The 15,326-nt window shown below is 41.5% G+C and overlaps 1 protein-coding gene across 1 annotated transcript; it reads left to right on the top strand.

Annotated features, from left to right (window-relative positions):
* Positions 1-134: 134 nt before the first annotated feature.
* On the top strand, positions 135-14,143 carry LOC144604772 (interleukin-17 receptor E-like protein). The gene is made up of 9 exons (XM_078419417.1): positions 135-197; positions 1,358-1,402; positions 1,977-2,034; positions 4,988-5,136; positions 7,789-7,854; positions 9,333-9,390; positions 10,479-10,580; positions 12,248-12,302; positions 13,245-14,143. The coding sequence occupies exons 1-9, from the start codon at positions 135-137 to the stop codon at positions 13,279-13,281; spliced, it is 633 nt and encodes a 210-aa protein (XP_078275543.1). The 3' UTR covers positions 13,282-14,143.
* The last annotated feature ends 1,183 nt before the right edge of the window (positions 14,144-15,326 follow it).

The raw sequence follows: 15,326 nt of genomic DNA on the forward strand, positions 1-15,326 counted from the left end.
AAGACATTTGGACAGATACATGGACAGGAAAGGTTTAGAGAAATCTGGGTCAAACGCAGGCAAGTGTAGATGTGGTATCTTGGTCGGCACTGGCAAGTTGGGGCAAAGGGACTGTTTCCATCCTGTATAACGCTATGACTCCAAGTAAAGGGGTAGAAGTTATACTTGCTAGTAAATTAGCATTAATGGAAAGTCAGGTACTCGAAAATAATTTCAAAAGAATGACCAGAAAAATTATTCAAGTTTCAAAAGGATGTAGATAAATGTAAGATGCTCAGGATCAAATCTGGAGCAGTGAGACAACAACAACACTAATGCTGCCTTAGTTATGACTCTAAATTTCTGGTTTTGGAGTACCATGACAAGAATGAAAACGAAAATCCTTTTTTCAAAGGAGAAATCAGCCCTTGAAATATTTAGTGTTTAACGAATCAGACTTAAAAGTTGGAAATTATCCAAAGAGAGAATGTGGCATTTTGCATGAAAATATTTGCTCCATTTTAGAGTATTCTGAAAAAATTGCTGCCATCTTTGTGGCCCTTTGCAAAGGTCTCCTGCTGAGCTACATTCCACCTTCGTCATAGAGTCACAAAAAAGCCATTCAGCACAGAAACAGGCACCTCGGCCCATCGGGTTCACACTAACCATCGAGCACCAAATTTACACTGGCCCAATGTTGCTGTCAAATCTCCCAATATTCTACCATTCACCTGCACTCTGAGGGCCATTTACAATGGCCAATGGACCTTGCAACTGCCATATTATTGAGATGTGGGAGGAAACAGAAGCACCTGGAAGACACTCGCATGGTCACGGAGAGAATGGGTGCGCTCTACTTAGGCAGTACCTGAGGTCAAGGTTGAAACTGGATTGCTGACACTGTGAGGTGGTGGCTCTGCAAGTTATTCCACCCAAGCTAGAGGAGAGGGGAGAGGGGAGAAGGCGGGATGATGGAGGGGAAGGATTTGAATTCTCATTGTGCTTATCTGCAGAATGGCCAAATAACACCATGTGTGCTGTCTACCCCATAATAGATCTTTTGACATGATCAACAATCACATCTTAAAAACTACGACTAGATAAAAACTGCTACTTAGAAAAACTACCGTTAGTAAAAGACTAATACATAGAATTAAAGATGGAGAGAATGATGCCGATGAAATTCCGAGAATTCTCTGGAAAGCCATTAAATATTACAATTAGGGAAACGTTGGTTCACTCTGGAGGGATGAACTAAGATGAACTAGATGACTTTCTTCATATAGAGCTGAATGTTCAATGTATAATTTTCTATTAGAACAATCAGAAGTTAATCATTATAAATCGTATTGGCTATTTCCATTTCTTTGTTTGATAGGTCATGTATTCACGCATTGATCCGCATCCAAAGCTCTGCATGAAGGTAAAGCATTTTCCATACTTTCTTCTTAATTTGCATTCAAAACACGAGGTGTTTTTTCTTTTTATCATGCATAACCAGGGGTGGCTAAGGTGGATATTATTGCACCTACTGCCACTGAATTTTTAAGTCAAACAAATGAAGGGGCAGAATTAAAGTTGTGTTTTTTTAAACTATAACATAGAAAGATGGAAAATAGGTGCAGGAATAGGCTATTCGGCCCTTCGAGCGGAATCATTCAATATGATCATGGCTGATCATCCAAAATCAGCACCCTGTTCCTGCTTTTTCCCCATATCCCTTGATTCAACATGCTGAATTTTCCGCCTGAGTGCATTTAGCATTCTCGATGTCTACAGAGAGTTAACTGAGAAAGATGGAAAGGAGAAAAACTTTGTACATGTAATTACCTTTGGAGGGAGGGGAATCTTCACTGCTAATGAATACTGGTTTAAGCTTCCTCTGCCTCATCAGTACAAATGTGAAGATATCGGCGTTTTACAGACTTTTGCCCTCTTTTATTTGATGTCTGCTTGTAATTCTAACCCATTTGTTTAATATTTGAAATATTTTCCAGTTTACCACAGATGAAGGTTCTTGGGTCAGATGTCCTTTTGCTCATGGATATTTACCAGGTAACTTTTCATTTTAAGAAAACTTTACTTATGGTGCAATATAAAGTTGGGCCTGAGTCACGCTGATCCTGAAAGTCCTGAAAGCATGGAGGAGGCTAAAACTTTCATTACTTTGGTTGAAATTGCTTGGCGAAGTGGGGTTCATCTAAAGATCATGTTTGGTCAGCATGGATGTGATGAGGTGAATGGTCTCCTTCTGTGACGTAAATGTTGTGCTTCTACGAGCAGCCTAGGAGATTGTCCTCCATGATTATTATCTGGAGGCAGAGTGGTGCAGCAATTAGTGCTGCTGTCTTACAGTGACCTGGCTTGAATCCTGACCATGGGTTTTAGTTTATTATTGTCTCGTGTACCAAGAAACAGTGAAAACTATTGTATTGTGTTACCGTGCAGGTAGACTATAATATGTCATGGGTACAACAGGAAATACAAAGGATAGAAGCAAGTGTGCAGAATATAGTGTCACAGCTTCTGCTTCTTTCATGTCCAAATGTTGACATCGCTGTCATCGTCCGTCCTCAATAGGGTGCAAGCTTCCGGCGACAATCAGTGGGAGCCACCACTTGTTGCAATAGATGATGGTGGTAGCAGAATTAGCTCAGGACACTGCCAGTTTCCAGCCCCGCGACGTGGACGCTTTTGCTATGGGGCCATGTCACAGCTACAGAGAGACTGCTGATTGTCGAACGAGTGCAAGGACAGCAAGAACCTGGATTGAGTGTTCGAGAATACATGCTGCACTTATTGAGATCCATCTTGAGTGGAGTTTACCTTCCCATGTGCTGCAGTTTCCTCCCACACCTCAAAGCATGTTGGTTGATGATTGCCTCCTGTAAAATTGCCCCGTGATGGTGTGAGGCAGGAGAATCAACAGGGAACTGACGTGCACATAAGAGACAATAGCTTGGAGGGGAACGTGTGAGGGAATGGGACCGAAGGCAATCGTCTGGCAGCAGTGGAGCCTCAGCGTGTGAAATAGCCTCCTTTGTTTTGGGAAATATAGAATGATAAATGAAATACCATACCAGAGGCGTGCTCCAGTGGATATCATCAACATTGAAAACTGTTCCCAAAAGATAGTTACAACCACCAGTTTGCTGATATGGTGTTCCACCCACCAAGAGTCAAGAATCAAGAGTGTTTTATTGTTTTTGTGTCCCAGATAGAACAATGAAATTCTTACTTGCAAATAAAATAATCCAATTACAAAATATTGTTTTCTTTGAAGTCAACAAAATGAAAATGAAAGAGATCTGATGCTGCTTATTAACTGGTGGGTATATGGAATGAGCTGCCAGAGGAGGTAGTTGAGGCAGATACTATAACTGTATTTAAAAGACACTTGGACAGGTAAATGCATCGGAAAGGTTTGGAGGAATAGAACCGAAACATCAACCCACCCATGCTTTAGTTTAGTTCAGCTTAGTTCAGAGATACACCATGGAAAAAAGCCCATCAGCCCACCAAGTCCATGCCGACCAGCCAGCACCCGTATGCTGGTTCTATTCTGCACACTGGGACAATTTACAGAAGCCAATTAACCTCCAAACCTGCAAGTCTTTAGAATGTACGTGGAAGCCTGAGCAACCGGAAAAACCCACGCAGTCACAAGGAGAATGTACAGAAAGCACCCGTAGTTTGGATTGAACCCGGGTCTCTGGCGCTGTAAGGCAGCAACCCTACCACTGCGCCTCTGTGCTGCCCTACTTTTTAATGTGCCACCCTGCTGCACCACTGTGCCACCCTGTTCTCTAGAGATGCTGCATGGCCCGCTGAGTTACACAAGCACTTTGTGTCACTATTGTAACCAAATTATAACCAGCATCTGCAGTTCCTTGTGTGGAGAAGGTGTGTGTGGAGAGGAATATGGGACAAATGGGCCTAGATGGGGCATCTTGGTTGGCATGAACAAATTGGCCAAAATTAGTCTGTTTCCGTGCCGTTTGGGTTGTTTAAATTAATACTGACTAGCTAATTAATTTATTGCATCGTACGGGAGGCGCATAAACAGTCTCGTAGTATCCCTGTACAATGACAATAAAGATATATTGTATTGTATTGTATTGTATGACTAAGAGTTCTCTTGACTTGGCTGCCAATATATAAACAAGTTGGTTCCTTTTAGGCTTTTGGTCTATTTCAATTTGAAACATAGTCAAATGACAGATATGCCCTTTGAACTATCTAATCATTTTCTTAGACAAGATATAGATCTTCAATGTTTTCAATGTTGATGATATCCACTGGAGCACGCCTCTGGCGAGGAGCTCTGGAATTCGCACCAAGGCGAATTCCTTGTTTGTATACATACTTGGCCAATGAAATTTATTCGAAAGTGACAGCTGCTTCCCAGTAAATTGAATACGTTGCCGGATGCAAAGGTGTTTTGGAATAATTACCAGACAGTAGCACGTCATTCATTCCATTGCGTGCATACTTTTCATGAGAAAAACTGCTCCTATTGAAGTGTGTGCAAATGAGGTATAACTTCGATAAAAAACAAACTGTTGGAGGAATGCGTCTGGTCAGTCTGAAGATGAATCCCAACTCAAAATGTCATTTGTCCATTTTGCTCCACAGATGCTGCCTGACCCATTGAGTTCCTCCAGAGGTTTTTTTTACTCAAGGCAGCAGCATCTGCAGTCTCTTGTGTCTCCAGATATAATTTGGCCATGTGGGATTGAGTGATAGTGAATGTTTAGCCCATTTTACTTCTCTCCAAATTTTTTATTTTTGTTGACTTCAAAGAAAACAATATTTTGTAATTGGATTATTTTATGCCATCTCATAAATAACATCCAACTGGAAAGCTTTTCGACTGAGGAGTGGGGAATTGATTCACAATGCAAGATTCTTAGTCGTAGATGAGATAAAACATGGCCCCAAACCATGTATCTAATTTGCATAACTAGTCAAACAATTGTTACTTATGATGAACTGTGCTTATTCATAGCTTGGAATATGAGTGTCACTGGGCAACTGAACAAACTGCAGCTTACACTTCTTGCACAAGACAAAGCAGAATTCAAGGTGGCTCTCTGCAACAGGACCTCAGCCAACAAGTGCGATCCAATAGAGGAGCTGTATGTTTCTGCGGGAACAGTGAGTTTGTTTTGCCTTATCGCATCTATTGGTAATTGTACGGTAAATAGACATATTAGAGACATAGAAACATACGGCACAAAAACAGGCCTTTTAGCCCAACTCTTCCATGCCGACCAAGGTGCTCCATCTAAGCCAGTCCCATTTGCCTGCGTTGGGACAGCTCAACATTTTAAAATGACACGTTTTTGTAAATTTTAGAAATTTAAGGTAATTTTATTGGAACATGCAAGATCCTAAGGGGGTGTTACAGAGTAGGTGCTGAGATGCTTCCACTAGTCGGAGAATCTTGGACAATTAAATATAGTCACAAGATAAGGGCATGGTCATTTTAAATGGATTGATAGGAATTTCTTCTTGTAGAAGGTGGTAAATCTCTGAACCCCTAAAAGTTGTCAAGACTAAATCATTGGAGATTATTAAAATGAAAGAAAGTAAATGTTTCAAAGATTGAGGAATTGTATGTGGGGAACTGGCATGGAGGAGGAGACGAGGCCTAGGACAGCTCAACTATCATCATATTCAATGGCAGGACAGGCCTGATGGTCTGAGTCACATATTCCCTCTTATGCAGAAGCCGTCTGTTCTTGTTCCCATGTAATGGCTTACAAATCTGTTTCTAATTTTTCTGAAGCATTAACGTGTAGGCAAGAAAGTCTCAATAGGTGTTGTTAATGAGTACTATTAGAAACATAGAAACATAGAAAAATAGCTGTAGGAGTAGGTCATTTGGCCCTTCGCACAGCCATTCAATATGATCATGGCTGATCATCTAAAATCAGTACTCCGTTCTTGTTTTTTCCCCATATCCCTTGATTCCTTTAGCCTTAAGAGCTAATTTTAACTCTCTCTTGAAAACATTAAGAAGACATTTAATAATTGAAGCTCACACCACTGAAAGCATTTTATTAACCTGATTAGAAGTGGCAGGAGGCAGAGAGTAGGAATAATTGGTGGGTATTTAGTCTCAAGCTTGTGTCCTAGGTTGTTCACCTGAGTTATAAACAAGGGATAACTTGATAGAAGATTACATATGAAAGTCAAATAGTCATCTGTAGAGATTGCAAAGAGAATTTGATAGATTAAGCAAATATATATAACTATGACAAATGGGATTCAAGAAACTCAAGCAGAGAGAGACTATTTCTGTTGATCAGGTAGTTTGGAACTAGAACTATTTCCTCAGCATTGAGATCAGAAACATTTTTAGCAATCCTTCTGTAGAGAAGTTTAAGAAAAATGTAAGAAACATGTAGTCCTAGGTACATGGATAGGACAGGTTTAGGGAGATATGGGGCAAACGTAGGCAGGTGGGACTAGTGTAGACTAGTGGGACATGTTGGCTGGTGTGGGCAAGTTGGGCCGAAGAGCCTGTTTCCACACTGAGACTATAATTCTAAGTGTGCAGTTTCCTACGTACAGTTTCCTGCAGATCGGGCATAACGGAGGTTGGCACCTTGTGCTCGGTCAAATGTTAATTTCTGATTGGAGACCGAGATATATGTTCAGCAAAGTTACTTGAGGAAATTGAATGGAGGATCAGACTTGACAGGTGAATGGCCTCCAACTTTAGTTTAATGTAGAGATACAGTGTGGAAACATGCCCTTCTGCCCACCGGGTCCACGCCGACCAGTGACCACCTGCACACTGGTTCTATCCTACACACTAGGGACAATTTTACCAAAGCCAATTGACCTACAAATCTTTGGAATGTGGAAGGAAACTGGAGCACGCATAGAAAATCCACATGGCCACAGGGAGAACATGCAAACTCTGTACAGACTGTACCCGCAGTCAGGATCAAACCCAGATCTCTGGCGTTGTAAGGCAACAACTCGACTGCTGTGCCATTGTTCCTCTGTGTTCAATTTGTTGGAGGGGTCAAGGAAAGAGCGTTCACTTCGCGGCTTGTTTCCACCACTAAGCACAAGAAGCGCAAGACGCCATTGTTTGCCGATGCCGAGAAGTGTGTTCAGCTCTGGCTGAAGAATTTCTAATGTTGTGATGTGGACTCGATAAGAATAAGTTTGTTGGAAAGTACCATAAATGCAATGCATTAATTATAACAATAGAATTGTTGTATAACAAGTTGTGCAACTATAATTATTTTAAATTGTTAAACACTTTTGGGGGAGGGGGGCGAAATGCTGTTTGCACACTAAACTGCCATTGTGTTAGTTTTGTCACATATACCCATCACAAATATACCACACACCGCCTCCCCTCACCACCAGGTCTTGAGGCTCAGTCTCTAATCCCTGATGAAGGGCCCAAATTACAACAGCCATTACTGCTGCGCCCTACCTATCTTCATCTAACCAGCTAGCTGCACACCAGTCTTGTGCCAAACACTAGGCTGAACAGATACATGGCACCAGCTCAATGCTGGTCAGCTCATTTTTCAACCCAGGGGAGTGCAATGTCCCATCAGCTAACACCACGGCCCTGCAAACCGGGCATAATGGAAGTTAGCAGCAACAAGCCCTCTGGGACCACTGAAACCTCCAGGCCATGACATTCTGTTCTCGCGTGATATTATCGGATATTGGTTGGTAAATCAAGGTTTGAAGTAGCTTGAGCAAAGCTCATGTATTTGACATTTTAGTTTCCGTGTCAACTCCATAAAAACAACACTGCTTATTTCATTGTAGGCTGGTGCCTATTCTGCAGTGTTCAACTTTCCTCAGGAAGATTGTGACAGCAACATTTGTGTACAGGTATGTGGACTATATCAAGGCAAACTGGAACAATACAAATGAATTTTAAGACCGATAGATTGGTCCAGAGCTAGAAATTACTTAGTGCAGGGATGTGCCAGGAAAAATTGTGACCTTTTGATCCCTTAATCATGCATAACAGAAGATAGATGTGAGGCAAATTCATTTCCTCTGTCTTCCTCTTAACTTTATCTTTGTACTATGTGACCTGGTCCTTGCAAGCACATCCAGGGAGGGGGTGGTGGGGAGTTTAGTTCAGTTTAGAGATACAGCTTGGAAACAGGCCCTTCGGCCCACCGAGTCTGCACTGACCATTGATCCCCATACACTGGCACTATCCTACACACTAGGGTCAATTTACAATTTTTTACTGAAGCCAATTAACCTACAAACATGTACGTCTTTGGAATGTGGGAGGAAACCAGAGCACCCGGGAAAAACCCATGGGGTCACGAGGAGAACGTACAAACTCTGTACATGTAGCACCCGTGGTTAGGATTGAACCTCGGTCTCTGGTGCCGTAAGGCAGCAACTCTACTGCTGGGCCACTGTGCCGCCCCTAGATTTCAGAGCAGGAAAAGCTGTCATTTGTTTCTACTTGGTAATAGAGGGCCTTTGGGTCTGGGTGTCCAAATCATTTGAAGTGGCAGGTTGGTTTAAGAATGTGGTTCATGAGGCACAGACAATTCTGGGCTTGATGAATAGAGGATTACCATATGCAAGCTGCGAAGACCTATTGAACTTTGATAAAATGGTGGCCCAGCCTCAGCTGGGGTTTTGTGCTTAGTTCTACTCGTTCATTTTGAGAAGCATGGGGGGAGGGGGAGGGGGGGGGGGGGGCGGGGTTCAGAGGAGAATTACAAGAAGGGTCCCTGAGATGAGGAACTACAGTTGCAAGGACAGATTGGAGAGGCTGGGATTGTTTTCAGTGGTAAGAGGAGGGCGAGGAGATATATGACAGAATTATATGAAACAACATGGGGTGTGGTTAGTGGCAGATTATTCTGATGATTGTTCTGCTGATTGAGAATGTTACATAGTCTTTGTGTGAAATCTGGAATGCACTGCCTGCCTCTATGGTGGAGGAGATTTCCACTGTATTCCTCATGAAAGGATCAGATGATTACATTCAGACCCCAGGGTGTGGATGTGACTGACGTGCTTGTCTGGTAGAGAGTTGGCGTGCACAGGATAAGCCACAAGGTCACCTCTGTGCTGCAACCAAACTCAAACCAGAGTCTCTCAGAAGATGCCCACTGCCAATTGTCCACTATGTACAGATCAAGAACTCAACCTTGAATCTTCACATCGAAAGGACAATCCTAATTTTGTTTAAAGGTATTATCACGATCAGACATGATCACATTGAATGGTGGTGCTGGCTCGAAGGGCTGAATGGCCTACTCCTGCACCTATTGTCTATTGTATTCATTGTTTTAATCATCAATAATACAAGTCGAATTAATTTGTCATGACAGGGATGGCGGACAGATGTGGAATATTCTGCCCGTGTACAGATCTGTGGCGTGTTTTGCAGTAAGTCGCTGGCTTTTCTTTTTTGTAAGAGATAAAGTGCTGACGTAGTGAAGAAAGCTGATTGAATTATATATTGTTACTAAGTTATTTCATAATAATAAGCTCTTTAATGTTGGAATGGAATAGCAAAATTACATTGTCAATCCTCTTCTACCCCACCCAGCTACCTAGTGTTATGTACGGGCAAAGTTTACATTTCAGCTATGGGGTAGACACAGATTGGAGCTCTGGCACAATCCAAACCGTGACTAAGTTTCTTGGGGCTAATGAGCGGGTAACCCACCCGCAGACCTGATGACACCATGGAAGTCATGTCACAGCACCAGAAACAGCCACAATAGAGTTTTAAATAGACAAAAAGATCCATGAAGAAGGCAGACACCGCGTCTTGTAGGTCTTGGTGGAGATGGGGATCAAAGTAGGTTCTGGTGATGCCTGAAATCCATGTAGGTCATACTGGATAATGAAACTTGTACAAGGTGTGGCAGAGAATGAGACCTGTGTAGTTTGAGGCAGAGAGCTGGGTTGAGGTAGACAGAGGGTGCAGCCCATATGGCCCTTGGTGGAAGGCATGGCCTGAGCTGGCTGTGGGAGGAACCCAAACATAAAAATAATACTTGAAGCTAGAATGGAAGGGGAGAAGAATTTTTGTCATCATCTTCATGGGTCCAATACCAGCTTCTATTACCGTTGGCCCTGGGGAGTAAAAGAAAATGGGCCATAGCAGGAAAGTGACAATAGTGATCCAAGCACCCCTCCCCTACTTGTACTTCCATGTTAGGGATGTAGGAAAGGAGCATGGAGACACAAAATGCTGGAGTAGCTCAGCAGGTCAGGAAGCACTTCTGGAGAGATGGAATAGGTGACGTGTCGGATAGGGGAACCTGCTTCAGACAGAGTCAGAGACAAGAGATACAGACGGCACAGAGAACAAATGAATGAAAGATACGCACAAAGGGACAATGATCAAGGAAAGGTGGAGCCCATAGTGGTCTATTGTTGGCTGTGGGGTAGGTGATAACTATTTCCCTGTATGCTTTACACATTCTTACACACATTACCTGAAATGTATTTGCTTTCGATTACAGAACAAAATGAACCCACTCAGTTTCTCTGGCCAATGGCGTTCACTGCGATTGTATTGATTACGGTGACTCTGGTGATCATTTCTGGCTACTTATTATTCAGAGGTGAGAAATTACTGGAAGTATAAATATCTAAACCTAGGATACATGATTTATATATCAATTGTCCCTAATTTCATGGGTCCGTTTTGCAGTGACAATTGGCAGGTATCATTTATCTGTCTTATTCCCTCTGAGGTGTCCAGTTTGCTCGGCAATGCATTACATAGATTTTTTGTTTATTCATCGTTTTAATGTTTCAATAGACAATAGACAATAGACAATAGGTGCAGGAGTAGGCCATTCAGCCCTTCGAGCCAGCACCGCCATTCAATGCGATCATGGCTGATCACTCTCAATCAGTACCCCGTTCCTGCCTTCTCCCCATACCGCCTCACTCCGCTATCCTTAAGATCTCTATCCAGCTCTCTCTTGAAAGCATCCAACGAACTGACCTCCACTGCCTTCTGAGGCAGAGAATTCCACACCTTCACCACTCTCTGACTGAAAAAGTTCTTCCTCATCTCCGTTCTAAATGGCCTACCCCTTATTCTTAAACTGTGGCCCCTTGTTCTGGACTCCCCCAACATTGGGAACATGTTTCCTGCCTCTAATGTGTCCAATCCCCTAATTATCTTATATGTTTCAATAAGATCCCCCCTCATCCTTCTAAATTCCAGTGTATACAAGCCTAATTGCTCCAGCATTTCAACATACGACAGAATTGGAATTCAAAGGTAGAACCTCTACACCTTTCCCCAATTCTTCAAACCCAAAGTCCCTTAATCTCCTTGCTTCACAATACAGTATTTATCTCCTCCTCAGATACTTCAGTCTCACCTGGAATTTGTGGCCTTTGATCAGAGCTTTCTAGTAGTTAGCTACCTGTTCCTAACCTTACAAGTCCTCGCTGTTAGTTGAATCGGCCATCGAGGGGTCAGGTTGGGTTGAATGAAAGAGCGAGTCTTCTTGTTTAGATCTCACTTATAATTTTTGTTATATCAGTGCTCAAATCGTGCCAATGGAAGCAAATATTGATGTGCCTGGTCCTTAATCAATCTCATATTGCCCTCTTGGCATGAATTAAAACGATTGAGTATTGATGGCTCTCACTGGGTTGGGGAAGGGTGGGTACAGATGCCTGGGAATGCTGTACATATTCAATGGAAGAAAATTACAGTAATTTATATGGCTCGTTAAAGGTGTATTTCATAATTTGTTCCAGGAAAACTAATATTTGCCTAATGATTTTCATCACTATTTATCATATCATATCATATCATATATATACAGCCGGAAACTGGCCTTCTCGGCCCACCAAGTCCGTGCCGCCCAGCTATCCTACACTATCCTACACCCACTAGGGACAATTTTTACATTTTCCCAGCCAATTAACCTACATACCTGCACGTCTTTGGATTTATGAAATAAATCCATTTTGCATTGCCACAGTTCAGCTGTTACTAACCTAACGTGTGCATAATTTGGTCTCCAACAATCTTTGTGTGGTGAGACATTGCTAATGCAGTAGGTTTAGGCAGGGGTTATGCCTTGCTGTTCGAAAGCCATGTTATTCCAAGGTCAACGCGGAAACAAAAATAATAAATTCAGCTGTTCTGAACAGTTATAAGGTGAAACATCAGCTGTCAAGATTTATTGTATGGTCACATATCTGTAAATACTTTCATTACAAATGTCCCTAATTTTGCTCATGTTGCTTAATATTTATGCAGCTCTTCAACGGCCTTACCAGAAAGTGTTCCTGTATTCAAACCAATTATCCAGAAGGTAAAAACAAACATTTTAATAGTGAACAGCAGAAGCACTAAAATAAAACATAACTTGCCTTATCACTCATTGATCCCTTGAGATCTTTGTGAGTTAGATGTATGTTGGTGATATTTTCAAACCTGCTGTTAATTAGCAAACAAATTAGCAAAGGCAATGATATTTGATATTTACATCACCATTAAACCAATAATAGTTTGAAGTATATTTTTTTCCAGATTACCTCAATTTTCCTTTTCCTTCTGTATGTGCACTCCAGCCAGTTCAAAGAAATCTCTTGCTCTCGTCTTGATTATTTTCAATTATTTTAAAGAAAACAAATGATTACATTTCTAATGCTGAAACTGTGTGCGAAAATTTTCTTCGATTCCTAGGACAGTTAGAGTATTTCGCTGAACTTCCTTTGAATAGTTGGTCTGGGCATATGCAGATGGATATTTGTCCAGGTGGATATTAAAACCCACAGGCAGAGGTTCTGCAATGTTCATAATCAGCAACATTGGTGCAAATTTCACCCGAAATACATAGGGGTGGCATGGTGGCGCAGCAGTAGAGTTGCTGTCTTCCAGCACCAGATATATATGCAACAAAAAAAAATCCAAACCTTTTTAAATGTATTTGTGGTTGAACTTGCACTCAAAGGTTCCAGCTGAATATTTGGACACTCCTCGTAGATTTGCAAATGAGTAGAAATTCCCCATGATGACTAATTTGCCCTGGAGACATGCTTTGGTTTTGAACTGAGTGCACATCCAGGACTATGTTTTTTTAAAAATGCGTGCAGAAATAATGCTGTAGCTTAATTTGCATCTAAAAATGAATTTTGTTTGAATTCCATTGGTGTGGTGGGTGTGGGTGGGAAAGAAACTAATTTAAGCCTAAACTCCAGATTGCAAATAGATACACTATTTACATTACTGATCCTTTCTTATTACTTTTCAGCATCGATATAGAAGTGAAAGGAACTTCTCACTTTTGAACATTTTACCATCTGCTTTCAACTGATGAAAGAATGTTGGTGTGAAGTTTACTCTAAGTAGCTTGTGCGAAAATAAATGCTTTTGGACTAACGGCAGATTTCCCGGTATATATTTCTCTAGAAGATGAACAAGTCAATAAATGCAGCATTTGGAGTTTGTTAAATAATTTTCAAAGAGAAACTAGAGTGTTTAGTTAAGAAAGGGGAAAAGACTAATAGGTTTCGTTTGATATTGTAGCTGTTATGTTCCTGATAATAATCAACTCTTTATCATTTCAGTCTTAACATGTGTGGACAAACTACATAGAACTCTTAATTTGTACAAACTGTGTCAAATGTTTGTGGATTATTGTTAGCAAATTTATATAACATGTGTTTGCATCTTTTGTTGTTTGCTTAAAGGCACGTTATGGAGAAACAAACCCCCATTTTTTATGTGTACCTATCCTTGAGTCAAAGGCTGATTATTAATCTGAGTAATTTAGATGGCAACACAGAGGAAGAGAGAGATTCCTGGTCCAGAGGAAGAGAGAGATTCTGTCTTTGCAGAAAGTCAATCCCATTTTCAATCCTGTCCTAAACATGTAATACACAGAAGTGCTTAGAGTCATAGAGTGATACAGTGTGGAAACAGGCCCTTCGGCCCAACTTGCCCACACTGGCCAACATGTTCCAGCTACACGAGTCCCACGTGCCCACGTTTGGTCCATATCCCTCCAAACCTGTCCGATCCTTGTACTTGTCTAACTGTTTCTTAAATGTTGGGATAGTCCCAGCCTCAACTACCTCCTCTGCCAGCTTGTTCCATACGCCCACCACCCTTTGTGTGAAATAGTTACCCTTCCGAGTACTATTAAATCATTTACCCTTCATCTTAAATCTATGTCCTCTGGTCCTCTATTCACCTACTCTTGGCAAGAGACTGTGTATCTACCTGATCTATTCCTCTCATGATCTTATACACCTCTACAAGATCACCCCCACCCCCCTCATCCTGCGCTTCAAGGAATAGAGTCCCAACCTACTCAACATTTCCCCATAGCTCAGACCCTCGAGTCCTGGCAACATCCTCACAAATCTTCTCTGTACCCTTTCCAGCTTGACAATATCTTTCCTATAATATGGTGCCTAGAACTGAACACAATACTCTAAATGCAGCCTCACCAAAGCCCTATTCAACTGCAACATGACCTCCCAACTTCTATGCTCAATACTCTGACTTATGAAGGCCAGAGCCTAGTGCCAAAAGCCTAGTTCTGAGTTTAAACCAGACTCTTCTTGACCCAAAATGTCACCTATTCCTTTTCTCCAGAGATGCTGCCTGACCCGCTGAGTTACTCCAACTTCTAGCATCAATCTTCGGTTTAAACCAGCACTGCATTCCTTCCTACACATAAACATATTGGAAACTAAATTAATGTGGGACTGTTAATGACATTTTTTAGAACCACTTTGTATTTGCTAATATCAAATTTTGCATTTGCATTTTAAAATGTATGTTAACTTGTCCTTCTGAGTATTGCAAGTTATGTTTTATTGGAATGCATATCATAAGGAATAGGAGTAGAATTAGGCCATTCGGCCCATCAAGTCTACTCCACCATTCAATCATGGCTGATCTATCTTTCCCTCCTAACCCCATTCTCCTGCCTTCTCCCCATAACCTCTGACACCTGTACTAATCAACCATCTATCTCCACCTTAAAAATATCCACTGACGGCCTCCACAGCCTTCTGTGGCAAAAGTTCCACAGATTTACCACCCTCTGACTAAAGAAATTTTTCCTCATCTCCTTCCTAAAAGAACGTCCTTTAATTCTGAGGCTATGACCTCTTGTCCTAGACTCTCGCACTAGTGGAAACATCCTCTCCGCATCCAATCTTAGGGAAAGTGATTCATATCTGTTACAGCATATAGTGATACAAACGATAGTGAATTTGCAATTTGATATAACTTAAACATTTTAAACAGCTTCTCGATAGATTGTTTTGATGTAGAACTCGCACAAATTTATGTTTGAGCTATTTCATTAATTACGAAAAAG

The sequence above is a fragment of the Rhinoraja longicauda genome, chromosome 23 (genome assembly GCF_053455715.1).
Source record: "Rhinoraja longicauda isolate Sanriku21f chromosome 23, sRhiLon1.1, whole genome shotgun sequence".
Classification (NCBI taxonomy): domain Eukaryota; kingdom Metazoa; phylum Chordata; class Chondrichthyes; order Rajiformes; family Arhynchobatidae; genus Rhinoraja; species Rhinoraja longicauda.